This window comes from Equus quagga, chromosome 13 (genome assembly GCF_021613505.1).
Source record: "Equus quagga isolate Etosha38 chromosome 13, UCLA_HA_Equagga_1.0, whole genome shotgun sequence".
Lineage (NCBI taxonomy): Eukaryota > Metazoa > Chordata > Mammalia > Perissodactyla > Equidae > Equus > Equus quagga.
The window spans coordinates 21,790,730-21,818,499 of NC_060279.1; the positions used below are offsets into that span (position 1 = coordinate 21,790,730).

The window sequence follows — 27,770 nt, forward strand, 5'->3', positions numbered from 1 at the left end:
AGAGAAGCCAGGCACATGTCACTCCTCCTGTTTTACAGATTTGGAAACTGAGGCCCAGAAACGATGTAGTGGCTTGTCTGGTGCCACGTGGCTCTTAAGCACTGGTACCAAGGTGAGAAGTGAGGGCTCCTACCTCCTGGTCCACAGTTACTTGCTGTCTTCACTCTGCCTGCAAATGCCCAGTATCATCTGGTTCTTGTTCAATCAAATTATACAGCTTGGAGAATCAAAGGAAACTTCTGAAATGGTTCAGTAGTTTTAAAATTAGGGAACGTTTTAAGGCACATTCTGCAAAGAAATTTATATAATAATGTATGTGTCTACTCAATATCATTAACGGTTTGAAAATCAGATTAAATACTGCCCCACAAAGTTTGTTTTTTTAAACTTCCAGGAAAACAATAAATGCTGTTTAAACATGTTCAAAGGATTTTTAAACTCCCTGCCTATAAAAAGTTAATTGTATAACTTTCAGTCTGTCCATAGGAATGTTTGTGCTGCTAAAACTGGGGGGAAGAGGAGTTTTACTAAATGTGGCCTATTGTTAAAAAAAAAAAAAAAAAGCAGACATCCTGTTAATGAACAAAATGACCACCATGGAATCGACTTAACAAAAGTTTTCATCTTCTATAAGTTTTTACCCTTTTGTCTCACATGAGATTTCTTGATTATTTGCTTCCTATACCCTGTCACTATAAGAAGTCTCCAGTAGAGTGAATGACTTGCCCCTAAGTCCCAAAGGTCCCAAAGCCACTCAGTGCTGGGAAGATGGAGTAAGATAAAGTGGAATCAGCATGCTGTGCATGTGGCTTGAGCATAGCCAAGCTCTGCTGGTGGCATCTGTGGGTTCCAGGGACGCAGAGGGCCTTATCAGTCCCTCCCCACTTACATATCTTCCCCCCGCCTCTTGTATCCCTTTCTTCTCCAAATTCCCTTTCTTCTTCCTCAGCTCCCTCTTCTTCCTTTCTGACTTGAGTTGTCTTGTCTGCCCTGAAAATTGTTCTGTCCTGAGCTCTCTGGAGACCCATCAAAGGCTCAGCCTCAGTGGTGTGATGATGTGCACGCGCACTGATCACCAGATGTTATTGGCCCAGGAGAACCTAAACACCACGCGTCAGGGCCAGCATGGTGCAGAGGGAGGCATTCGGCCACTGGGGCCTTGTGTGGACTTGGTGAGGGCTCGGGGTGATTGAATTCTCTATGGTGTGTCCGCACATAGCGGATTTCCTCAATGCCCAGTTGCATGCCAGAACATTCTTCGCTGGAGCGTGGTCAGTCCAGAAAGGACTTCTGTTCCCATTGATATTCAAAGATAGCAAGATGACTCATGGTTTTCACTTCCCTTCCCCTGGCATATATATAGCCAGCCTCTCTGTCCTATTTCCCAAAATGCTATTGGTAGATGATCACGGAGAAAAAAGTCCTCTGCTTTGTTCTGATGCAGCTTCAGCCCTGGCTAGTAAGATTGAAATCCTTATTTCAAGAGAAGAGTGGGACATTTTAGTTTGTTCATTGGTTTTTTAAACGAAGGTTTTGACAAAAAAATATGAAATTGTTTGTCCCATTTTTCTCCTGTCCAAATTTTCCTGCCTTCTTTCCATGGCCTCTGGATTTAGCATACTTTATGTTTTAGGCTGTAATTCATAGTTTGGAGTTTTCTTAGTGAAATGCCTTTTCTTTCTCTTGGAACAAAGATGCATACAGTGAGGTCGGGTAACTGTGAGGTGGGGACGGGAAGGGACTCTTCCAGGCTGCTCTGAGAAGCCTCTTTGTGGCCCACAGCCATGACATTTTAATGCCCATATGCTTTTTCAGACAACACTAGTTTTATGGTTTGCAGTACTCTTGGCCCCCTGGATTCAGCTGTCTCACTAGCCAAAGAGCAAGATGTCTTGATCTTGCTGCTTTTCCGAATAAGTTATCCTTCCTTCCTAGAGTCGGGAGGAGAAAATGCCTTCTGAGCCAGAATCAGCTGCCACATGTTTTCTTGGGTTAGGGACAATGGCCAGCAGAGCCTGTGGAAATGAATCTTCAAGCCAACTGGGACTCTTTCATTGAGGACCAGGGGAACCATCTTTGTCGTGTCTCCAAACTGCCCCATATTAGATAATATACTGTCCTTGGGGCTGAGTCTTACAGGCTGTTGAGATGGTAATGATCATGATGGAGGTGGTGGTGGCAGAGATGGAGGGGGAGGTGGAGGAGATGGTGGTGAAAGTGGTGGAGGTGGCTGCTATTTTAGCCAGCCCTAGTGGTCTAGTGGTTAAGATTTGGCACTCTCACCCTGCTGCCCAGGTTCACTTCCCAGTCAGGCAACCATAGTCAGTTGTCATATTGTGGCGGCTCTGTGTTGCCAGGATGCTAAAAGCTGCCCCACCAGTATCTCAAATACCAGCAGGGTCCCCCATGGTGGACAGGTTTCAGCAGAGCTTCCAGACTAAGACAGACCAGGAAGAAGCACCTGGCCACCCACTTCCGACAAAATTGGCCATGAAAACCCTGTGGATAGCAGTGGAGCATTGTCTGACATGGCACCGGAAGGTGAGAGGATGGTGCAGAAAGACCTGGAAGGGTTCTAGTCTGCTGTACACAGTGTCACTGTAGCACTAACAACAGCAAAACCTGTATCAAGTGTTTCCCTTGTGGCAGCACTATTCTGAGAGCCTTACAGTATTAGCCCAAGTAGCCTTCACAGTACCCCTGAGTGGTCCTGTTAGCACCTTTGCATAACAGAAGAGAAACTGAGGCACTGGTAGATGAAGGAATGTGCCCACATTCCAGCTGTGATTCAGCAGATGAAACCTGACCCAGAGCCTGTGCTCCTGCCTCCTGCGGGACCCTGCCTCTGTGTCACAGACTGATGGGCAGGGGAGGAGCAGCCTTATTCTATCCTTTCATCTACAGTGTCCAACACAGAGTAATGCTGTCAAATGTCATGTTAATTAATTTCATTATCAGGGGGCTCTAGGTTGTATATCTTGATATCAGTCACTTTGGAGAATAGTTTAGGCAAAGACCCACTAGTTACCATCAGAACTTTATGTCTAGACTCTATATTTTGACTGAAAGTCTGAGGATTCACATACCTTTTTCTCTTTCCTTATTACCAGGGACTTGACTTTGTCCCTTTTGAATCTGTGGGGTGCATTACTTAACTGGTTTGGGAGAAGAGCAACTAAAAAGGATGGCGTGGGTTGACTCGTAGCTACACAAAGTTTGGAAATAGCTGAAATTACTTTTGAAAGCAAAGTTTGAAAGTAAAGTACGAGAAGGCATCCAGCTGAGTTTTTATTATTTTCTTTTCGGTGCTTGCTCAGTCCTTGATAACTTTGTGGGTGTGGTTGATTGCCTGAGCAGGGGGAGTGTGCAGAGGGTATGTTGGCGTCGTTGGCGTCATTGGCTTCAATGTGCTTCTGCCGTGGCTGGTCCAGGAGGATGGAAGTGATGCAAGTGAGGGGACCAGGACAGCTTCAGGTCTGCTCATACACCATGAACCACCCTATTAATTCCCTTCCATTGAAGATAAATCTGTATTCTCAATGAATTGACACATAGGCAAGCTCATTTAATACTCAAGACATTTTCAGTTAAAGGCTTTCACTCCAAACGTGACTGGCATTCAGAGATTGTGCTTTGACGTTTTAAAGGTTTACCCGTAAATTATCTTGCTTGATCATGATTATGATCCCGTGACGTGGCACGATGGGCATGCTTGTTCTTATTTGATTAATATTAATAAAATAGTAGTGAGTAGTCTTCATTAAGAGCTCACTGTGTGCCAGACGCTGTGCTAAATGCTTTACATGCATTTCATCATTCGATCCTGTGAGGTGGGTACTATTTATCGCCCCATGTTATTGCTGAGGAAATGTTACAAACTTGGGCAAGGCCACACTGCCATTAGAGGAAGCATCATTATCCTTGTTTTACCAAGGAAGAAGCTAAGACCCAGAGATGTCTTCAGTCCTACCACTGGGCGTGGTAGAGTTGAGAGTACCAGTTGGGTTTAACTCCAGCCTCTGTGTTTTCTCTAACAGACTGGTCTCTATTTAAAATATCACACCCGTGGTACATGATGACCAGGTGCTCAAGTTGTTGGTGTAAAGTCTTTGATTGGGAAAACCTAGAGGGGGCCCAGTTCTTTGCTTTCTCTTGTACCTGCGTGTGGGCAGTGAGCGAATGCTTCCTGGATGAGGGAATGAGGAATGACCCAAGGGAAGCCCCCCATCTCAAGATCTTGTCCTTTTTCTCTTTTATTGCAGAAAGTGGAAGTGCCCATGATGCTGAGGCTCCTCAGGGAGCAAAGGATGTTCATGATCCAGACCATCGCTCAGTACAAGTTTGTCTACCAAGTTCTCATCCAGTTCCTCCAAAACTCCAGACTCATTTAACCCCCTGATCCAGCTCCTGGAAGAGGAATCCTGCTCCATCTTGCAGATGGGGAGGCACCTCCAGACAACATCTGCTCCTCCAGTACAGTGCAGATGGCTGGAGCCGGCAGGCCACAGGCTCCCTGAAGATGGGAGCCAAGATCATTCAAAACTTCATGTATTATTTTATATGAGATAATTTATTTTTTTCCCCTTTGGAATAACTTTTGTGAGTCATTGTAATGCAGTTTTCACAATAATATAGTACTTTTCTTTTGAACCACATTTTGACTGATCTGCATTGTAATATGTCAGTAGGGAAAGGTTGCCTGGTGGATCATTTTGGGGACAGAGGCATAAGGGAATGCATCTCTAGTGAAGGTGTAGCCATATTTATAACCAACTGAAATTCATCAGCTTAATTGCTTGTGCCCAAATCAAAGATGGAAAGAAAATGAATTTATCCTAAAATATAAAGATATCCTAAAATATGAAGGGCAAGACCCTTCCCTGAAGGAGAAGACACTATTCTCTTATATTCTGGGGCTCGTGAGGCTTGATGAACAGTTTCCTCTCTCTTCCTTTCTGTTTTCACCCTCAGTTGTCTCTTTTTTTGCCCCCAAGCTTGAGCGAAAGGTGGGAAAAGCTCCGGGAAATGCTCCTTTTATGGTGCAGTAATTGCCATCACTCAGGCTGAATGAGGAGCTCTGTGTTCTGTCTTTCTCCACCACCTTGTGCTGGGCTCTGGAGCCTGGGTCTCCTTGCCGGGAACTGCAGCCTCAGTGTTTGCTGCTTCTCCTCGTTTGCCCAATGGGCCCCAGTCTGGTGGCCTTTGAGGCCCTGGGCCAGGCCATCTTTGCAGCTAGGCCTCTTGCCTGATTGAGAAAAGATAATAGAGCAGAGAAAGGAGGCAGGCAGGCTCTTGATCCTGTTTCTTATTCACATATGATGTGTGTGCTGGATGAGGGCCTGAGGTCGAGGTGCTGGGTGCGTTCTGTCTCTGCATCAGTCATGAAGTCATTGGAAGGGTTATAAAGGAAACCATTGGGAAGGCTGATTTATGGGGGTTCTTTGGCACTCAGGGAGCAGGGGCCTGGCCAGGAGCCACACCAAATATGACCCCCACTGTGCTGCTGTCGTCTCCAGGCTTTGGTCTGCGAGAGCAGAACTAAGCCCACTCAGGACCCTGTAGTCCAAATCTGGGCCCGTATGATGGAAGACGGTGGAATTTGTGCCAAAGTCCTTTGCTGCTTTCCTTTTCTCCATACGATCCACTCTCTGGTCAGTGAGGGCATTAACGCTGCTGAGTTTGAAGCTCGGTTCTTGGTTTGTCTCTTACTGTGCCTTCATGGGTCACTGTCCTTCTGAATTTCTGAGGTTGAGGTTAGTACACAATAAATCATCTTCCATGCATTTTCCCTCTTGCTGAATTTTGGGGAATTTTCCTCTCTACTGTCTAGTTTTTCTTGGATGCAACTTTTAAATTGTGGTTTTGGTCTTAGAATTGACCATTGAGGTGCTCCATCCTGCCTTCCTCCACTGCTGCCTTTTTCTTTTTTTTCCCTGAGCTGAAAATGCAAAGAACAGCATCAAACAACCAGAAAGAGTGTGCCTTTGTGACTTTGTTACCACATGCTGGCAGATGGGTGTGGAAGCAGATTCCCGATGAACGACTTCGGGCTCGCCATCAACTCAGTTTCACCTCCTCCTAGGGGTTGTAATTCTCTGTATTTAGACTCCGTGTGTCTGGAGATGGAGGGCCTCCTTTCTTTTCCTCCAAGGTCTGCAGAATCAGTCAAGGAGTATAACTTCAACTGAAGTCTGTAGATTCGGGGAGCCTGGTGTATGTTCTAAAAAAGAAAACCGTTAGTATGACTTGTATTTTCAGTGGAACAGAGCTCATAACCTTCACTATGAGACGCCCAGAATTTGATCAGCAACAGGCAAAGAAGTATTTGTTTCCTTTCCTTAGAGATTTTCCATCCTTGGGATAGTCTGCTGTTTGGGATGTTTTAACAGTTGGTCTGCAGCAACTGGTTTATTGTTTGATGAACAACGTCAGTATTTCTCTTTCGTCTCTTAGGCCCCAACATGGGCACTGTTCAAATTAAGTCTCATGTGGGCAGCATGTAGACCTGCTGTCTCTTTGAGCTCATCGCTCGTGGTCCTCCTTTCAAGCCGTCCACTGTTGCCACTTTATGCTACAGAATATTCATTAGTGCCCAAAATGCAGGGAAGAAGTGGGTTTACTATCCAATTTCCTAGCCAACGTTTATATTGACACCCAAAGGAAAACATTTAAAAGTTATTCCACATATTTCATTTTTAAAAACAAAAGCTTTTCGTCCTTTAGCACATTTTGCATTCCTTTTCACATCTCCAGTAAATGCCAACATATCTCCCATTAAATTAGCAGCAGCCATTTAAAGTCCTTTCAGTGGCATCTGCATAATAATTGCCCAGAGATGCTTTATATCTGGGAAGCCGGCCAAGGAATAAACCTTGAAGCAAAGTGTATTAAATTAGTTATCTAGTTAGAGCTTTTGGAATGAGCTCCTGATGATGCGTCAAGTCTGAAGCTGGAGCTGTCAGGGTTTGTTGCTGTAGTTTGGGTTTGAAGGGAGAAAATTAAAAATGGAGGGCAAAAAAAGATACCATCTCATAACAAAGCCATCCACCACTTTCAGGCCTCTGGTCTTGAAGTTTCCAGTTGAGATGTTTTGTTTCTTTCATCCACGCTCATTTGGAGACATTGACTCGGTCTTCATCCTTGTTTACTGTGGTCCCTGGATCATGGGGGCTGAGTTTGACGTCTTCATCCTTGAGCTGAGCCGAACCTGCTGGCAAAGCTGAGTCAGGTCCTGTTGAGCATTATTGGTTTCCTTGGGTCCTCAGGAGGACCACCTTTTGGTAGCATTTACATTTTTATACACCACTTTCCCTGGATAGGAAGTAAAGGAGGATTTAGCTGCGTTAGAGAGGGATGTCAATGCTGATTTCTTTATAGGAGAGGAAAGAGGGCTGAGCTCCTCACCTCAGTTGGAGGGGCCCAGGAAGATTAGGGAAGGTGAAAACATCCTCACATGGAATATTTTGAGTAATAAACTTTTGAGGAGCCTAAACAGAATTTTACTTTTACAACCTTTGTGGTCCTAGATTGAGAAGAACTTAAGTTTTTTGACTGTAATGAATCTGTCATTGTTTGCCTATGAGTCCCTTGGCCATCTCTGGCCCCTTCCTCCATCAGCCTGGATAGATGGTCTTTGTGGGCTCTGCTGGGAGGGTCCTGTGGGACTTGACCACTGGTTTGCCCAGTACTCACTGAGCCTTTATCCTGCCTGCTCTCAGCTCTTGCAGTTCAGTTATAAACTCCAGTGGGCACAGTAGGTCAGCATTTTTCTCTAGCTGCCTACTTTTCTTATCTTTTCCAGCTTAATATAGGTTGACCCATATGAAATTTCCAGTAGTTGGATCATATTTTATGTATAATGACAGGAAATTCATATGAGTCAACCTAATATGTACAGTTTGTTTCTTCTCCTTGATATAGTATGGATCCCAGCACGCCGTATGTCATTTCTCCAAACAAGTGCTAATGAACATGAAGTGTGTGCCGTGGGCTCTTGGCTCTTTTTGTGAACCTGCTGCCTCGCTGTAGTGACCCTTGCCACACTCGGTGAATGGGCCATCTTCTGGGGCTTGGAAGTACTCTTTGCAGAGACTTAGCACCCCGTTGATTCTCATAGGCAGGGTTGGCCATCAGGCACATCATTATGGGGTTTTCAGCTCCCATCCTTTCTTGATGTACCATCTGTGTTAGCTGACTTCAGCCCAGTGGTAATGAAACATGATGTGTGCACCTGAAGGTGTCCTTGGTCAGAAAGCAGAATGTGCTTTTTAATTTCTCTCCTCCGCTGCCAGTGGTATGTTTGATGGTGAAAGTGGGTATGGTTACTGATTTTCTTTTTGGGGAGATATGTCAGTCACTTGAGGTGGATGAGGGGGAGAAGGTACAAGGGCATTCTAAGATGTATGCCAGGGAGCTTAGACTCCTTCATTCCTCCTCTGTGTTGGGAATAATTGTTGGGGGTCCTAGAGTAAGAAATTTCCAGAAGCACCAAGTAATTACTATTGGGCTCTTAAGGTGGCCCTTTTTGGGACTTCAGCTTTTTCATGTTTTACCAAAGATTCTTCTGCTGCTGTGTTTTATTTTCTTGGCTGTGGATTTTATCAGACACTCGTCACGCTCTTGTTTAGTGATTTCTTCGTGAGCTAAGGAACAACTAATCCAGCAGGGCTTCCACATGGAGACATTGAGGTTTTCCATGGACACCACACAGATGTTCCAGTGGCTTCCAGCTTTACGGGTGAAGAACTAGTTGGCCCTATAGAGTGGCTCTCTAGAATGTTAAACTTTGTTTGACACTTGCCTTGGACTCTTGAGCAAGAGAGCAGAATGCCTCTTGTCTTTGCCTCAACTTCTAAGATATTTTGGGGGAAAAGACTTTATTAATACATCTGTTGAAATTAACAGCAACGTGCCTGGGAGAAATGTGAGGGTGTATCCAATCAAATTCTGCCAACCCAAATGTGTTGCCCCGAAAGTCAGTTATTCATGGGGTCCTGTGAAACTCAACAGCCAGCTCGGCTAATACTCACCCTTTCTCCTGTCTGCTCTCAGGTTTTACATTCGGGTTGTAAACCCAGGTAGGTGCGCATGTTTATCGAGCTGACAACCTTATCTTCTGCAGCTTAATATAGCTGCATCTGCTTTCACAAGGTCAAACTAAAAAGTTCTCTGTTAAATGTCCGTGAGCCTGGCGTGGAGTATCTGGCATCAGTCGGTTTCAGAGGACGGGGGAATTTACTGTTGTTCGGTGCAGCAAAGGGAAGGATGCGCCTCAGTTACTCCTCTTCAGAGCAGTCAGCCCTCCCATTTTAAAAATAAGTTCAAGGACGTCTCGTTGTAAGGCGGGAGGGCTAGAGCTGACATGCAGCCCGAGTATGACAAGCATCTGCATAGAGTCACTCTTCCTTCTGGCCATCAGGGTCATTCTTTCCAAAAAGTGCCAGAAGCTTGCCCAGAGAAGAGCTATAAATGGGAAGAGGAAGGGTTTTTAGCTCAGCCCTGAAGTTGCTATCAAAAAGTGTATTGTTTCACAATTTTCTGAGCTCTGGCATGTCTCTCTCACTCCCTATATCCCTTTCTGCAAGGCCAGAGGGATGGAAACGGTGAGGTGGCACCCCTCGGAAAGACTGGGCTGTGATGTTGGGATCTGTCTCACCCTTGCTTCTGGTTTTAAACTGTCTTCACTGTCGCAGGAGAGCTTGATGAGTGTCACGGGTTCTGATGCATGCCTCGATTTGCTGCTCAAGAATGCCGTCTCCCCTTGCTTGCTGCTGGCCCTTCCTTTCCTTGAAGCCTTATTAGCAGGGGTTTCTGTGCATCCATATGGCTCCCAGAGTTAGCAAGCACGGCTCCTAGGCATCTTGATTCCTCTCTCCTGCGATCCCAGGGGGGAATCAGGGCACCGAAGTTGGGAGGAGGTCAGTACCGTGACTGCCATTTTCCTTGTCTCACTGGGGGGCACGGGCAGGGCTATTTTCTGATGTCACCTTCTTCATTCCAAGAGCACCTCATTCCTTGAGGGCTGTCCCGACCTTTCCTTGTTTTTCATTTGCCTTCTGGATCAGCTCTCAACAGGGCACTTTTTCTTTCCTTTCCCTACTCTCTTAGTGCAACCTCTACAAAATAGTTAAATCTAGTCATAGAGAATCCTTCTCTTAAACCTCTCCAAATTATGTAATTAGGAAATCTAATTTTAACTTTTAAAAGCTTATATAGTTTCAAGGAATAAGATCTGGCAAACGGAAATAACCAGCATGGAAAGAGCTCCGAAGCTGTTGGCAACCAGGAAGCTGCCCTTACGTACTCTTTTTTGTCCCCCTGGAGATGGACATTATCATTCAGTACTAGAAGAGATGAAAGAACAGATGGATTCGATTTTTCAGTCCTGTTTAAAAGGGTGATTGCAACCATTCTTGGTATTTATTTCAAGGTGAACTTACATAGATTCACAGTGGCTGCGTTTGGCATAGTGAAGTGTGTAGTCAAATCGATTTGTTCTAGCTTCTTCCTGCTGAACCATGTTCCCTTCCTCACAGCCTCTACACAGACTGATCCATCCAGTGAAACAGGTCAAGCTCTGGGGCTCTCCAGGAACATTTACGAGTTGTGATCAGGTCTCAGTTATCTAGGAAGGAGCAGGATAAGCTGTCCATCCAACCTGTGACTTCTACTCTTTCTTCCCAGCCTCCTCCTTCAGGGAAACACAGAAAGCTGAAAAGATTGGATCGGAGTCTTTTTGTGCCTTGGGGTGGAACCATTTTGCTAAAGTCTCAGGAATCTTGCTCTGAGTTTTGCTAGGGCAGCTCTCAGAGCAGGGGGTGCCTGGCATTCTCAGCATTTCTCAGGGGCCTCCCACCTCCTTCACCTGCAGTGTCAGCTAATAAATACCTTCAGCAGAGAGCGGAAAGCTGTAATTCAGAGCCATTTCTTTTTCAGCTTGAACTCTGTAAAATGTTACTGCAGTTCCCTTTGACTGAACTTTCTTGCCACTGTTTGGAATCTTAAAAATCTATTCACCGTATCCTTTTAGAAGTAAGCTTGCTCTTCATCAGAGATGATTTCCTGTGTATGTCCTTTGTTCCTTCAGTAGTCAAACTAACCTGCTTAAGGATACTTACATGGCAAGACAAAAAGGTTTACATATGCAGATGACTATTAAACGTATAACCTTATGTAATTTGTGTTACATCAAGTAACCGGCCAATCTAGTTGGTTTCACTGGACTGTTGTTGTGGTATCATTGAAAACAATTGACATTGAATAGGTTTCATTTTGAAACGATGTATAGACAAGTCCCCAACTTAGAAACCAGTTTGTTCTTAAGGTTCTTGGGTCAGCCCCCCGAAGCCTTCTGATCTCCAACACTGCAGAAATGTAGGGCTGTGTCAGCCAGAGCTGGTTGACTGTTGTGGGCTGACCTGGAAATCGAGCCACCTATGAAGTTGTTGCTGTGAGAAATGCATTCCAGGTTGGGCCTTGGGATCCTGAAAACACATTCTTCTCCCCGTGGTGGCCGGCCTCTTGCTACCTTGCAGGATGGAAGTCCAGTCTCTTGACAACAAACTACATTTATAAGGGGAGAGAGGGAGTGGGAAGCGTATAGGACATTCCCTAATTTGGGGAGTGATTTATCTAAATATTCATGTCCACTTTACCTTGGTATGAACTCCCTCTCGATTTGATGATATTGAAAGCCTTAAATAAAACTATGCATGCTCTTCTATGTGCTTTTTTATATCAGTAAATAAGCTTATGCTTGCCAGTTTCATACACAATTATGAGGTGTATAAAACTGACTTTTGACAGTATTTTTTGCACTGTTTCCTATCTGTTTTTATAAAGTCTTATTTAGATATTGGTCGTAGTTACATATTATGTTCTCACTCCCCTTGTCATTGCTGTAAAATGTTTCATATGTGCCTTTACAAATGTGAGATCTTTATTCTAACCTTTTTTGTAAAAGATATCTATTGATTTCCATATGCAATAAACTTTTTTTTTCAGAGAGAATAGTTGCATCTTCTAACTCTCTTCTGTCCTGTGTATGTTTGCATTAGTTGAAAGCACCAACATCTGTTACCTCTAGGATTATGTTGGGATAGGCAGGAATGCCTGGGAAAATCAGCTTTCTGAGTTTTTTAAAGCCCATTTATTACCACCCACTTTTCATTCCTGTATAACTTGATCATACTGAAAATTTAGTTTGAAATTTCCAAAGTTGTCATTGTTAGAAGAAACCTTTTGTAAGGGGTGATGGCTAGGCCAATGAAGAATACATAGAAATGGGTCTTTTGCACAAATGCAGTGATAAACCTTATTAAGCTCCATGGCCCTTTCTCCAGCTGATGTTTACTCATATCCCAGACTGTTGACCTGGAAAAGATAAGCACCAGGCAGATATAGAACCCAAAGTCTTGTTTTTGGCTTTCAACTTTATTAACAGCCCAACTCATCTCTACCTTTAAAGGTGGCTGTCCTGCCGCATAATTTTCAGGCAATCAACTGTCGTAGACATACACATGAACCCCTGGTGATCAGGGTGGATATTTTTTAATGTATCTTTGATAAGTCACAGGGCAAAATAACCACTTCTGTGAGTAACCCGCCTACAGCCCTGTCACTGTACCAGGAGTCATTCATCTACCAGAGGCGTCAGCTTGTTCCATATCATGAAAATGAGAATCCTGTGGGCCACTCTGTGGTGGAAGGAGATGGCAGCAAATCTCATTAAACATATAAATAGTTCTATGTATATGGTGATGTGGCCATAAGACAATTAGGTTCTTGAAAGAAAAGCCACATAGTATTAAAAAATGGTAATAGACAAAATTCCAATGAAAATGGAGAGTAGTCAAGTGGAATGGCAAGAGAAAAGGTACATTAATTTGTTTTCTCTTTCAGGGACTGTGTAAATAGACTTGGTTTATTTCCTTTGGTTGATAAACAGAAAAAGTAGTCTTACATAATTTAGAAATAACACTAACCACTAGTAAACCTGATTATCTCCAAATAGAATATTAGCAGAGCTGAGGAAGGAAATTTTAAAAAAGAGAGAAGAAAACCCAAAAGAGCAAAGATACGTATAAGAAAAATATGCAATAAAATGACAAAAACAGGATCAAACATGTCTATTTTATGTGATTTTACATTTTACTTAACAAATGGGGAAAACTTGTCAGACTTAACAGGAAACGTAAGAGAAGAAAAGAACTCCTCCATAACAGCTATAGAAAACATCAAATCTGGGAATTAAGAAGAATGTGTCGGACTTGTATAAACCTAACTGAACCCCTCTAAGGCAAAACGTAGACAAATTGATAAACTCACCACATTCTTGGATAGAAAGACTCACGTGAGGAAGAGCTGAGCTCTCTGTGTCATTGACTCCATGCAATTGCAGTAAATCTCACAGCAGCACTTTTCCGGGGGGTGGGGGTACGGGAGGCCCAGAGAGGACTTGACCAAATGATTCTCAAGTACTTTGGAGAGTTAAACATGGGAGAATGGTCAGAAAAACTCAAGAGAACATAAGATTAGCCCCAGTAGATACTAAAAGTTTTGCAGTGCCACAATAATTAAGAGTATTTTATTGGTATTGGAATAGACGGATCAATGGAGTGAAACAGTGCAGAAATAAACTTAGGTCGTAGGGCAATGATAATGGTACCAGTTCAAATCAGCAGGGCAATAAATCATCCAATAAATGATGCTGGCCTGCTTTCTCTCTTTCTTTTTCTTTTCTTTTTTTCTTTTTTTGAGGAAGATTAGCCCTGAGCCGACATCCACCACCAACCCTCCTCTTTTTGCTGAGGAAGATGAGCTCTGAGCTAACATCCACGCCCATCTTCCTCTATTTTATATGTGGAATGCCTGCCACAGCATGGCTTGACAAGCAGTGCCATAGGTCTGCAACTAGGATCTGAACCGGAGAACCCTGGGCTGCCAAGGTGGAATGTGCAAACTTAACCGCTGCACCACCAGGCCAGCCCAATGCTGGCCAAAAGGGCTAACAATTTTGAAAATTAAAAATTTTAAAGAGTACAATTGGATCCCTTACTATTAAATAAAACAATTCCAGATAGATCAAAGACAAAGAAAAAATAGTTTTATTCCTTTTCATTTAAAGATGAAAACAATCTGCCTTTGTACAGCAAGTGTCACGGAAAATAATGGACAACAAGGGGAGAAATATTTTCAATACAGAACGAAGAGCAAATATCTCAATATTCATTGTCTCTTAGGAATCATCATGAAAGACGTGAATAGCAAAGTAGGCAGTGGCCATGAAGATCAACAGGAGAAACACAACTCCTAAGTATACGAAAAAATGCCTGATCTCATTAAAAAATGCATATAAAACAAAATATTTCACACATTAGATTAGCAAAAATTTTTTAAAACAATACAGTGTTATGAGGGTAGAGGAAAAAAAATACCAAAAATATTATATCCTATTGGTAACTGATGCCAGTTTTTTAAAAAGGAAATGTGGCCGTGTTTATTCAAATAAAAAAAATGTTTCCACTATTTGATCCTGAAATTCCACTTCTAGGAGTCTGTCTCCAAAAATGCTATGACACATCAGCCGAGTTCTGTGTCTGAGATTGTTCACTGTGGCATTGTTTATCACGGCAGCAAAGTGGGAAAACCACATGTCCATAAACAGAATGGCTGAGCAACTTATGACATCCACATTTGATGCAACGTTCTGCTTCTAAAAAGAATGAAGTGAATCTGTGAATGCTGGAATGAAAAGAGATCCATATTGTTAAGTCAGAGAAGGAGATTACAAAATATGTCAGTACCATTCTGCCTGTGTTTTTCTAAATCTATTTATATACATTATACAGGCAGGGGAAAAATTGGGACCACATAAGTAAACTGTCTACAGTGGTGACCTCTGGGGAGTGGGACTGACAGGGAAGAAGGAACAGCTTACTTTTTTTCAGATATGTTTGTATTATTTAAATTGGGAAAGTATTACTTTTTTTTTTTTTTTTTTTGGTGAGGAAGATTGTCCCCGAGCTAACATCTGTGCCAGTCTTCCTCTATTTTATATGTGGGTCGCTGCCACAGCATGGCTTGATGAGTGGTGTAGTCTGTGCCCAGGATCCAAACCCATGACCCCTAGGCTGCCAAGTGGAGTGTGGGAACTTAACCACTATGCCACTGGGCCAGCCCCCAGAAAGTATTAATTTTATAAATTTTATAAATCCTATAGAGACAGTAGGCTAAGCACATTTTAGGCTTAGCTACATTAGCATTCTTAAAACATCATGCTCCACAGAGCCAGGACGATGCTTTATGCATCTATGCGCTCACAGAGCTACACAGAGTGCTTTGTATAGGGTAAGTGTTCAATAAATGTCATTGCACTTCACTGGACAAGCAATGCATTCTACCTGCTGACTCCCACTGTGTGCAGTTAACTGTGTGTCTGAGAGCTGCGTGCGGGGGTGTGTAGGCGAGTAAGGAAGGGTAATGTACCAGATTTACAGCTGTTCAAGCTGTCTGCAGATTAGGACTATGAAAGAAAGATGAAGTGTAAACTCCACCAGGCTTTGTTACCTAACGGGGATGTTCCTGCCTTTGGACTACAAGAAACTCCAAAGAGAAACATCCCTGACCTCCACAGAGAGCACCCCTCTGGGCTGTGCCCCTCTCTGCGGTGGTTGCTAACAAACACTCCCCAGGTTGCTGCCATCCAGGCTGTGGGGAAGCCTGGCCGTGCGGGGAGCGATCCTGTTTGCTCAATAACACAGAGTTGGTAAGGAAAATTTTTCTTCCTTCGCAAGCTTACCCTGGAGTGCTTCCAAACAAGGAGAGTACGGCACAGAACAATCAACAAAATGAGAGACGGAAAGTCTGCTTTCAGACAGATGAGAAAAAAAGCCAAGGAAGAGAGGCATGCCTCATGCATTGAATGGACCCCAGACACTAAGGGAAGAATTGAAACAGGCACATTCTCCCGCCAGTGAGGGGTGCCCAGTCAATTGTTCTCCGCCACAGATATCTTTCTTCCCTTCTTGCAGCTTCCCTCTTTCTTCCTCCATCACAGTGGACCCTGAAAGCAACTGCAAGCTAGAGGCCACGTGACCTCCCTGCCCCAGGGGCGGCCTGAGCCCACCTGATTCAGAAGAGGTGTCAACAAGCATGACATCCGCTCCAAGACCCAGGCCCACCGCCACTTTGAAATCCTCCCGGAGATAGAAGAAAACACAAACTTTAAGTACTATAATCTTTTTTTATTCTCTTTCACCACTGAGGTTGTTCAGAACATTATAATAGGCATGAAGGGAAAAATAATTGAATTTTTTAAACTCTGTCTAAAGTATATTATAATATATGAAACCATGCCATTCTCTCTTAGAAAAAAAAAAGCATCCAAAAATTAATTTAAGGTTAAAGATTAAGACCAACTTCCAAGTAAGCCATGTGTAAGGTTTAAGTGCAAGTAGTATTTTCATTCCAATGATTTTGGGGAAGTGCCGGAGTGACGTGTACGATTTGAAATATTCAAATCCTTGGAGGTTTCTGCGCTAGTATTTAAATAAAAACTAACACGTTGGCATAGTTTCAGTGGCTCTCGATTTCCTGTTTGATCTCAGAAATGTAGGGGTGGTCTTTGCCATGAGCTACTTCCATGATGGCAATGGCCTGGGAAAGAGAGAGAAAAAGAGTTGAGAACCTGCAGCCAGTCCCCTTGCACCACCACCCCGGCAAACTTTAATCCAAGTCGGACTTCGCTTTAAGGCACAGGATACAATCCGGCTTTTAGAGCCTGTATTCTCATCCAGAGTCTGGCTTTAAAAAAAATAGAGAGACAAGATTATCTGGTAACCAACTGGTCACACAGTCTCTAAACATTCTGAGTAAAACATTCGGCAATAGCTGCAGAAATGATGCAGAGAAATTGATTTCATGACTTTTTTTTTTTGGCTTCAATATTCTAGATATTTCAGTAAAAAATGCTTTGGGGACAGAAGTATTTGGCTGCGCTAAACCACGTAAACAGGCAATGCTGAAACAGAAAAGGCCACAGTGAACTTTAATCAAAACTCCTTTGATTTTGGTTTACATCACTAATAAAGATGTGATTAAACCATTTTTCCCTTTCAAACAGTGCATGCTTTCCTCTTAACACATATTCTTTAAAGAACTTAAAAACAGGTGCAGGTTTCATTTGAGGAAGCTAGAGAGAATGTGTCCAATAAGGTTTCTTTAGAGTGAGGCAATATAAAGTGGAAGAGGTGCCAGAGGTTCCATCATTTCCTAGCTGTGTGACCTTGGGCAATATACTTAAGTGCTCTGTGCCTCATTTGCCTCATCCCTAAAGTAGGAATGATGCCTACTTCTCAAGAGTTTAGAATAATGTCTGTAATAGTGCCTGGCAAACAGGAAGTATATATCGAATAATAAGAATTTATTTTGCTCTTTTGTATTCAACTATATTACTCATAGATAGAAAAACCTAAATTACTCCACTCCCTCAAACAGGGAATTTGGGATGGGCCTATGATTCTGACGGGCGTTCCTTTCCATTCTACCATTCTCTTTCTGGATCCCAAACCAATAGGTGGCAGGCCAAGTAACGGTGTCCGCCTTCAGGAATCTCTGCTGTGAATGCCTCCCCTCGCCCTCTGCATTCATTTCATGGCTCACGTTCCTTGCTCAGATCTACTCTATCCTTCATTGATCTTGTATTTAATTACCCACCAGCACGTCACAATTGTGACCACACTGGGTAATCTTATCTTCCCTCAACTCACTAAGGCAACAAATATGTTATCTTAGATGGCAAATTCCATGGTTTAAAAAAAAAATTTTATGCGTAACTCACACTTGTAGCCTGGTCTTGCCCTGACCCTTCCAGTGGGGATGCGGGACCCTTACTCCATCTTTCTGAATAGTCTATTGGGAAGATTTGGGGAACGTGGAGAATTAGGCATCTGGGCCTAGTTGGTGGCCCTCACTTTTACAAACATTCTCTGACAGGAGTAAAGAGACTGTCCCAAAGATAGTTTATCAACTGCTAACTTCTACATGAAGAACCATGAGAATCAGCACTCAGGGCGGTGACCCTGAGCTGCTGTAAGGTGCGAAGGTCAGAGTCGGGTGCCCTCGCCCACTGGCAGCAGGGCAGCTGTGAAACACCGAGGGGAGCAGATGCTGCCCAGGGTCCCAGTTTGCCCTGTGTGTCAGTCACAGCAGGAGTGGGTGGAGCTGAAGCTTTCAACTCAGAAAGAACCCAGTTGAACAAGGACTCTCATTTTTGTGAGAATGAAAAGAAAAAACACACAAGAGGGTCCTGGCGTGGAGCTAGTACTCAATGGACAGTGATGGTGATCATCACAACACTTTAGAAACCACAAAGGCACAATCCTAATAGGGAAGAACTCTCCATAGCCAGCTGCCTTGATTTCACCACAATCAGGCATAAACTATCACAAATCTGTAAATCCTATAGGGCAGACAAATGGAAAATTCCCTCACCACGGTCTCCTGACCCATCCAGTGGTGTCTGTCCGCTTCCATGGCTTCACATGGGACAGGCGCTGTACCTGCTTCTCCCCAGGCATGGGCTGAGCCTGCAGTCATGGCCAACCCCTCTCAATGTGTACACCCCTTTCCTTAGGGGAGGGCTTGGATACAAACCTGGCAAAGGCTTGATGACCTTCTCCACCGCCACCTGCTCAACCCACCCGCTCCCACTTCTCTGGCCAGAGGATGGGTCAAGAGCTGGTCATTGTCCACGACCTCAGTCACTCAGCCTTATCAGGCATGAAGGAAGGATGCTAAGGAGGCCAGCCGGGCACTGGGAATCCCAACCTCACGTCACAGACTTACTTTCTTCAGGGCTTTCTCTCCAGCAGCTTTGTTTTCCAGGCCCATGTACAGTCTTCCTAGCTTCAACCACATGGAGGCCACGTTGAGGGAGTACAAAGGATAATGCTTACTGGAAGAAGAGAGAGGACAACAGGTTGCCTTGTCAAAGGCCGCCAAGCAGCCCACAGGCCACAGCAGTCAGCCAGTGGCTGCCGAGCGCATGGCCACACTCTCCACGGCAGCCAGGCTTCTCCAAACCCTGGGAGGCTCTGGGTGGAAGGTGTGGATGGTTCAACCCTGTCTAACCACTTCTAACCAAGGAAGTAGATGCACCTCATTTTATGCAGTTTGTGAGTTTCTGAAAAGCTATATAAAAACTGCAGGAGAAATCCTATACAGAAGCATTTATAAAAACACAACATGCAATCCCAGTCCCAGAGTTTCGTTTCAGGTGCACCCAAAGCAGGGCACTGGGAAAACATCTCTTAAAGTACATTCCCTATTTATGAGGACCTTAGGTCTAGCCACTCCTATTAACAAGGCAGTATACTTTAAATATACACACGCCAATATGTCTCAAGACCCCAGCCTCCTCTCACACTCTCTGATGTCAGTTGGTTTAGCAAAACTATAAGCTCTCTGACATCAGGAGAACTGTTTCTTCTAGATAGTCTCTCTCTCTTGTCCAGTGAAGGGCTTTACATACACAAGGTATTCTCTGTCTGGTTTTAACTGAAGGCTGACTGATGGTGCCTGCCTAGGAAAGAGCCATTCCCTAGGAACAGAGACCAGAAGGCAGCTTGTGGGCAAGAGAGTGTATGAGTGTGTGTGTGTGCGTGTGTGTATGTGTGTATTGGAGGTATGTGTTTACAGGCTGGTCTGTACTGCTCTACCCTCAAAATCCATCTAAAAGAGACATGTTGTAGCTGTATGCCTGGGCAGGGGGCAGCATGCTGCTTGGAGGAAGCCCTGGGGCCAGTGTCCCCACAGAAGGCCAGAGCTGGGCCTCCAGGAGGGTCTCACTTAGCTGAGGAAGGCTCCAGCACTGCAAGACCCTGCTGGGAGAGGAACCACAAGGCTAAGATGAGCTCATTCATTCTCATTCTCTCTCTCTCTCTCCCTCCCTACAGATCCCACAGAGGGAAGTGTGCATGAGGCTAAAGGACTTCCTCACCCACCCTAAGAAGAAGGATAGGCTTTGAGATTATCCCCAGTGCAGCAAATTGTTTCTAAGAGCAGATTTTAGGATCTCGATTCCCCTTGGGCTCCCCCTGCTGACTACTCAGGGCAGCGAGAGGTAAGTGGAGGGCGACTTGGCAGTGGCAATTCAGACTAGGCACAAACTTCACAGTCCCCAATCTTAGAAGGCAAGGGAGTACTGAGGGCTTCTCAAATTCATGAGAAACACCTGGGGTGCTTCTGGAACACAAGGATTACGGAGATGATCACAGAGAATCTCTAATGTCCAGAGATTCTGATCCACTTGGTCTTGGGGAGACCCAAGACAATTCATAAGGTAAATAAACGTGTTTGACAAGCACCCCAGTGACCCAATCTCGGCCATCCCAGCCATGAAGTAGCTAGTCAGAGCCAGAGGACGATGCCATGAGCTCCATCTGTCATCTACTTTCAGATTTAATAACCCTCTCAACAAGAAACTTCCCCGTAGTTGATATTCATTATTCCCATAAGTTAAAACCCAACTTGTTTTATTCAAACCTAGGGGGGATACTGAATAACCACAGCCAACCCAATGGTCCCAGAGTTTCTCCATTTGCAAACTGGGCTGCAATTTTTAAAAGCACAAGGCGGGGAGAGTGTGAATAATGATGGAAAAGCAGGGTTTTTGAGACCACTGCTTACCAATTAAGAAGTACCATTTAACCAGGAAGGCATAGGAGGGAAAAGAAACCAACTGATGGCTTTTTAATACTGGTCTGAACTAACCACTAGGGAGATAGCGCCCCAGATAGATCCTGGGGGAAATCCTGCCCCAGCACCCCCTGCATAACTCAACCTGCCTCCATAGGTGTCTCTTCCAGATGGTGGAGGAAAGAGGCTGGGCCCGATGGAGCAGCACCCTGCACTGAACCTCCGGATGTGGGTGCAGAGAAGAGAAAGCTGTTCTAGGCATGTTCCAACACAATACGGTCAAGAGGCAAGACAGCCAGGGTACACATTCCAAATCACCAAATTCCATTCCATGCTAAGATGATGGGAACAGCCACTGCAATCACCTGTAGGGCTTAATGATTTTCTGTCCGTATCTCAGGGCTCCTTCCCAGTCCTGCATGTACAGGCAGACGCCCATGGCCTGGTACATCATGTGCAGCATGTACACGTTACTGTCCTCGAACACCGAGCTCATCTTCTCCTGGCTGAGCTCGCAGATCTCCAGCAGCTCACTAGGGGGTGCTCTGGAGTCAAGGAAACGACAGGCCGGGCCCACCTGGCTTGCAGACTTCCCAGGACTGCCTTCAAGGAGTTATTTCATCCACTCTGCCCCTCCCCTCACCCTCCAAAAAAGTAAATTACAGAAAGCCAAGCAAAAGTGAAAGGAATCACATTTTTCTTGAAGAAACAAACTAGGAAAAATGGGAAGACCTCAGCTGTTAAACACAACTCAAGAATTTCAGCCACAGGGAACAGACTCGAGTTCTGCTGTAAACATGGCTGATTAGGGTCACAAATCTTCAATCTTCCAATTAAATTTAAACCCTCACCCAAGCTGAGCACTTTAGCTGAAGCATTTTTAAGGAAGAAGTCCCCACCACGGGAAAGCTTTTTTTACACTGAGAGAAAATGTGCCTTTCTCCAATTTCCTTTTACTGGTTTTAGTTCTTCTCTCAGTAAAAAATCGAATGCCTTTTCAACACCCAAGAAAATGCTATAAGGTAGTGGTTAAGACTATAGATTGTAGTAGTCAGCAGACCTGGGGCAAAATCCTGGACCTGCCATGGTAAACTCTGTCCCTTGGGCAAATTAGTTGCTAGCTAAGAGTCTGTCTTCATCTGCTACAGGAGGACAGAACAGTCCCTTGTGAGTGTCCTTGTGAGATGAGGGGAGATGATACTCAAAGCCCTCAGCGCTGGGCCTTTCCCCAAATAAAATACCCAATAAAGGAGGGCCTTCAAGGAACTGTTCTCAACAGTTTTAGACAATAAAACTCTCCCGCTACATTGAGCTCCTGACCAAACTAGTCAAACCGGGAGAAGTAAGATAAGATCAACATTATAAAACTTTGATGTGGTTGACTCAAGTCAGGGGGAGTCACCAAGTCTTTACACATTTTACCAGGAGACATTCTTCCTTCAAAATGCAGAATCTTAAACCCATCTTTCTTCGGTTCCCTCTTCCCAACTCTCCAACACCCCTGCAGCTGAGGGACACTTGAAAGGATATATTTGTAGTGCTTGGCCCTCCGGAACTCCTCGATGACATTGCGCGCATATCTGACCATGTCACGGATGGCTTCTGCCTTAGGGGGATCAGTGAGCTTCCGGATTTCCACCTTGGCCTTATCCTGAGGGAAAGGTCCACAAGTGCAAGGGCGTTACCTCCCACGAAACCAGACTGATGGGGAAACCTCTCACATAGCACATTTTCCCAAGCAGAGGTAGAGGCTTGCCCGTTCTAAAGTTACAAAAGAACGACAGGAAATCAGGCAAGGAATCCAAGAGAAATTCAAAACTCCACTACCTTTTTACAAAAACAAACAAATGTATTAATTTTCTAGACAATCCTTATCTAGGCAGGACACCTAGGCCATGTTTCCGACGAGCAGAAATGTGTTAACACATCTACGAATCAAGAGGAGACAATAAGGAGAGGAGGCATCGATAATTTGGGCAATGTCACATAATTTGGGCAATGCCAAAGAAAATTCCGCATATTTTGGTGAATAGGCTGAAAAGCCCGAAAACGATTTTCATGTACTTTTTCCCTTCCCTCTCTTTTGAGCAGTCATTTCTTTTCAAGAAATAGCCATTGGGCAGATCCTCTTCTTATCTGTACAGTGTAATAGAAATGTTTTCATCAGCTACGAGGAGCAGGTTGGAACAGAGACCTGATCTAACCGGATCCCCCTGGCTGTCTTAGTAAGGTGGGTTAAAGGGTCAAAAATACCAAAGGAGGAGACACCCCAAGTCAGACAGGGGCGATCACATGGCAGAAGGTCCTGAGACACAGAGCGTGGGCAGCGCCCTGGCCGGCTCAGGGGGCTCACCTTGTCCCTGGTGGTGCACTCCTGGCACTCGCAGGTGAAGAAGTAAGAGTCTCGTAAGCGGTCATTCCTATCTTCTGTTGGGTACAGGAGATCAATGTAGCTGGTAAAAACCTAAGGGGGTCCAAAAAGTTGACACCTCAGTCTGCTGCAGGTAAACTCGCTCCCTGTCCTTCCTCTGGCTCTGCCAACATCTGTGGTCGTCTGCTTGGAGGTCCTGAGGAGGACCACCGCTTAGGCTACGCTCTTTACTTTAACATGCCGAATTCCTTAAACTCAGCAGCCCCTTGGTGTTGCCCTCCTTGGGGTGGACAGATAGGGCTTCTCCTCCCACCTTCGACAGAAGCAAGGAGTCCCTAAAACAGTAGACGGGAGTAAAAGCATCCTCGCCTCTTTCCTCCCCAAACTTAGGGACGTGGAGAGGAAGCTGAGGATCTGTCCAGCAGATGCCTTTGACTGTGTATGAAAGCAACAGCCGCCGCCCCCCCACCATCCCCGGGGCAAAGACTCCACTCATCCTTGGAGTTGGCCCTGCGCTGCGTCTGCCTGGCTTCTATTTAGCCTCTTTTAGTTCACAGTCAGAACGGCTCAGATGCATTGCTGGGTGGGTCAAGGGGGAGCATGAACACACACATACTGATATGTTTCCTTTTCTCCTTCCATCAGCTGGCAATGGAGCAAGAAGCTCGGCTCAGCAGGTTGGGACAAGTCAGCATGCTGCTTCTAGGACACAAGCATGCTGCTGCCTTTCCCAGCTGGGCCCAAGAGCTTGAAAAAGTCTTACCTTTGGGCTCCTGGGTCCTCCCATCTTTGCTTTTTTTCCTAATGGGGTCTATAAGAGACTTGGAGCTTATGGAGGAGGCTGGCATTAAACTGCCCATTATCTTCTCATGGGGATGGCCTTGCTGCTCATCCCACACCATCAGGCAAATGTCTGACTGAACAGATGGATGTCACAAAACTGTCAGCGTGCCAGGAACCTCGGGCACTGGCAGGCAGTGGGGGACTCCCAAGGGGCTAGGTGCTGCTCACAGGTGCTGCCAAGCTCTCCCTCACCCAAAGAGCGGTAGGGGAGACCTTGTGGCTCTTCTGACACCCTGGGGAATGAGCTTCTTCCTCTTTGAAGGGCGGGTCACCCCCAAAGCAGGGACTTCCCCGAAACGAGATTACTGCATTTCAGATTTGTGAGAACACTGGGGCAAACCAACAGGAGTAAGCTCTCCCCGCCTCCCGTGGCAAGAGCCTGCCTCAGTTCTTTGAAATGACTGACGGACACAAAGTGCAGCAAACAGAAGGGCCCAGAAGATGGCGACAAAGGCCGCTCAGTGTCACTGCCCAAGGTCCAGACAGAGCCAGGCTAGGTGACTGACTGCTCGTGTCTCCAGTCAGCCCACAGGAGCACGGGGGCCTGGTGACTGACATTCTGATTATAACTGTCTGTTCTAGAGGCATCAGGGCAGTCTCCACTATACATTTGGAAACCAAGACACCCAAACCCAAATCGGGATACCCTCACCATGATGAATCTAGCAACGGGTAGAAAGTCTAATGTGTACACTGGGCTTCAGGTCCCGGGCCAGCTGTGGGTCAGTTAACAAGTTCCAGAGAAAGCAAGACCTTTATCATTTAGCCCACTGATCATATTTAAAATTTAAAATACCCAGACATGCACTCACAATAGCATTAAAGATTATTCAACTGAAATTTAAAGTGTGTGATGATATTCCCTAAAAATTTACGTGTCCTGCTAGGGATTTCATTTATCACACATCGAGCAATCTGCCAGGCCAGCCTCTTCGAGGTGAGGTGTCTCTGCGGGCAGTCACGGAATCACAGCATGGGAAAGGAAAAGGGAACCACTGAGCAGGGGACAGAACACCGGGTCCTCTCCACGGCCCTAAGTTAAGGAGGGAAGCTAAGGGTGCCTCTTGGCCACAGCCCTACCAGTGGGTACAACCAGCCATGAATGCCCTCCCTAAAAGCCAAGCTCTCCGGAGTTCACGAAGTGAAATGCTGATGTGTTCCTGGAGTTAGAGCTCTTCCACCTCTGCTGAGGTGCTCTTTCTCTTTTAGATACAGTGCTTTTGACCTTTCTTGGGGAGCAAAACAGGCCAAAATTCACTAATCCAAAAGAAAAAAGAGCTCAAATTGAATCGTTTGGCAATAGGAATACCCAGACCCTGAAGAGAATCAAATATTTCACATTGATCATTTTGGCAGTCTTCTTCCTCTATAAATCTCCATAAATCCTTGTGAGGAATTTAATTCAAATTTACTCTTTCCTGTTTTTTTCTTGGCCAAAGATGGAAATGGCGAGCACCAGGCGGAAGACAAAAGTCTGGGACTCTGAGCCACAGGCCACAAATCTGAGCATCAAGCCTGGTGGGTGTGAGGATGGACACAGCGTGACTGCTGGAGCCATTCACAGCCAGTCTTGTCCGGTGAGGCTGTGCTGGTTTTTCTACACTGTCCTTTACAACAGCTGTTTGAAGCACACGGCCACAGCCACCTTTGGCCACACACTCACCTCCTCTCCTGGGTTGATTTCCTGTACAGCTCTTACTTCTGCCAGGGTCCCCTTGTAGGTCACAATGACATTGGGGCAACAACTATGATTCATCAGTGCAACACTGTCAATCAGAAGAGAAAACCCAATATTGTCAGTGAGGCAGACAGACTGTTCAGGTAACTCCTTGGCTACTTACTTGCTAAGTTACAGCAACTGGGTTTTTGTAAGACATTAACAAAAAAATCTAATATTTGGCCATCGTATTTGAGGAGGTGGTTCTGCATGCATTTATAGTAATATCTAACATCTTAAACTTTAACAATATTGAAAAGGGAAATGTGCAATTCCAAATGGTGACGTCTAAACCAAAAACAAAGAGCACACAACAATAAAAACAGCAGAACAACAAATCCCACAGAAATTCCTTCCTGTTAGAGGCAGGACTCAAAACCCAACTCCTGCAGTGAACTGCTCCTCCACCGTGCAAGACAAATGGGTTGTTATTTCCAAGCACTTTTTATAGTAGTGGATTATTTCTACCATCCTTTCTTCAGATGTTGAGAAATCGCCACGGTGGGAGATGCCAGCTTCCTAAGCGAGGGCTTGTGATCCCCCCAGAGACCTGGAGAAGCCCATCTGAGTCTCGCGGCACCTCAATTTCCTCATCTGGAAAATTGGGACACCACTGTTCCTGCTGCTCGCTGTCTGATTTTCAGGGCCGGCGAGGATAGAGAGATTCGCCTGTGCGAGGGGCTTTGAGCTTTCTGATTATATCAAGGTCAAAGTTCTGAGAACAGAAATTTCTAAACTACAGGGGAAAAGTGCTTGATCTCTGAAAATGCTGCCTTTGAAATCACAAGGCCGCTATGATTTCAGCCCAAAGGGATTTTTCCCCCAATTAAAACTGCCTGGAAACTGGGGCTCATATGGGCACTCACATCCATATGTATCACTGCTCTGGTGGCCGGTGTCACCTGCCTGAACCCTCAGCGACCAAAACCCCTCTCCTGTTTACCCCCAAAATACAAAAAAGCCAAGGAGTTGCAAAGCCTGATGAGGATGAGCTGCCCTGGGTTGTCTGGGTACGAGGGGGAGCCGTCCTCCACCGTGGGGTTGCTAGAGGGCTGAGTGACGTTAGTGGCTGGCCGTGAGCCTGGGACAACATGTAGCAACTTCCTTGTTTTGTCTTTGGGGATGGTCACCTCCGCCCTGCATCACAGCCCACCTGGCTCCCTAGTAAGTGGTGCACAGGGAACCAGACCCTAGGAAATACACAAATGCACCCAAAGTGGCTATTAACGGAAAAGCAGATTTCTAGAACCATCTTGCAGAAGTATTAAGTAACTCATTTCAAGACAGCTCCTCCATATCTTTTTAATGAAGGTGGGGGGAAAGGACCATAAGGCAAAGAACCTAAAACAACTCATGCTCTTGGTATCATCATTGTCTTGGCCATCATGGAAAAGGACGAAGCAATACTGTAACTCTTATCCTTTCTTTCCGTCTTTAAGATACTGAGAGCAGAGACATTCCAGAGTTCATTTCAGGTTGTCAACAGGAGCCTTTCTCTTTTTCTTCTTCCTTCTCCCAGGGCAAAAGTTCAAAAGAGCCTTTCTCAAAAATACTTCTTTCCTCACTATTGGAATTCAAACTGCAGATGACACATTTTGGCCATAGGCTAGTAATATTACGTGAATAAATTTTTTTGTTTCTCTGGTTCAAGAAAGCCTATGACAGCTGCTCACGAGGCACAGAGCTGTACAGATCCATCCTTATGTTTCAGACCTGTACAAGGCCCAGAGCTGGGCAGCAACAGACACACACACACCAGGGGCGCACACATCACCCATGGCTAACGCACGGGTGTTAAGAGTTTCCTCCATCTGCTTCACCCTAAAGCCAAGGGGTCCTGTAGTACATATTAAGCAATGCCACTTTAGATGGAACTAATCCACACTGTGGATTCATTTAGACAAGGGATGCAGGAAGGGTTCCTCTGCTCCATTTGTAAAGAGGGGGCTTGATTTCAGGCGACTAAAGCATTTTGAAAATACCCTTTCCGTCAAAGAGACAATGGCAAAGCCATTCTTGGCAATCTACTAAAGTCAGAGCCATAAAGATCTCCATTTGTCAACTGGCTAGCCTTTCTTGAATTACTTGAGTATTCCTGAAGTAGAGAAAAAAATCCTATAGTTCTTTGAAATTTTCCCCTCG

General features: G+C 45.0%; 2 protein-coding genes across 4 annotated transcripts in view; one reads left to right on the top strand and one right to left on the bottom strand.

The window, feature by feature from the left end:
- Positions 1-12,011, top strand: part of PTPN14 (protein tyrosine phosphatase non-receptor type 14) — a 174,063-nt gene extending 162,052 nt beyond the window's left edge. For all 3 annotated transcript variants that reach the window (XM_046681477.1, XM_046681478.1, XM_046681479.1), the window contains one exon: positions 4,263-12,011. In XM_046681477.1, coding sequence (XP_046537433.1) covers positions 4,263-4,391 — 129 coding nt within the window. In that variant the 3' untranslated portion in view covers positions 4,392-12,011. The remainder of the gene's footprint in view (positions 1-4,262) is intronic.
- Positions 12,012-16,223: 4,212 nt separating this feature from the next.
- Positions 16,224-27,770, bottom strand: part of SMYD2 (SET and MYND domain containing 2) — a 48,915-nt gene continuing 37,368 nt past the window's right edge. The window contains exons 7-12 of the mRNA XM_046683587.1: positions 25,575-25,677; positions 23,051-23,161; positions 22,228-22,348; positions 21,063-21,237; positions 18,847-18,955; positions 16,224-16,656 (exon numbers count right to left, since the gene is read on the bottom strand). Of these exons, the coding sequence (XP_046539543.1) occupies positions 16,576-16,656; positions 18,847-18,955; positions 21,063-21,237; positions 22,228-22,348; positions 23,051-23,161; positions 25,575-25,677 (700 nt within the window). The 3' untranslated portion in view covers positions 16,224-16,575. The remainder of the gene's footprint in view (positions 16,657-18,846; positions 18,956-21,062; positions 21,238-22,227; positions 22,349-23,050; positions 23,162-25,574; positions 25,678-27,770) is intronic.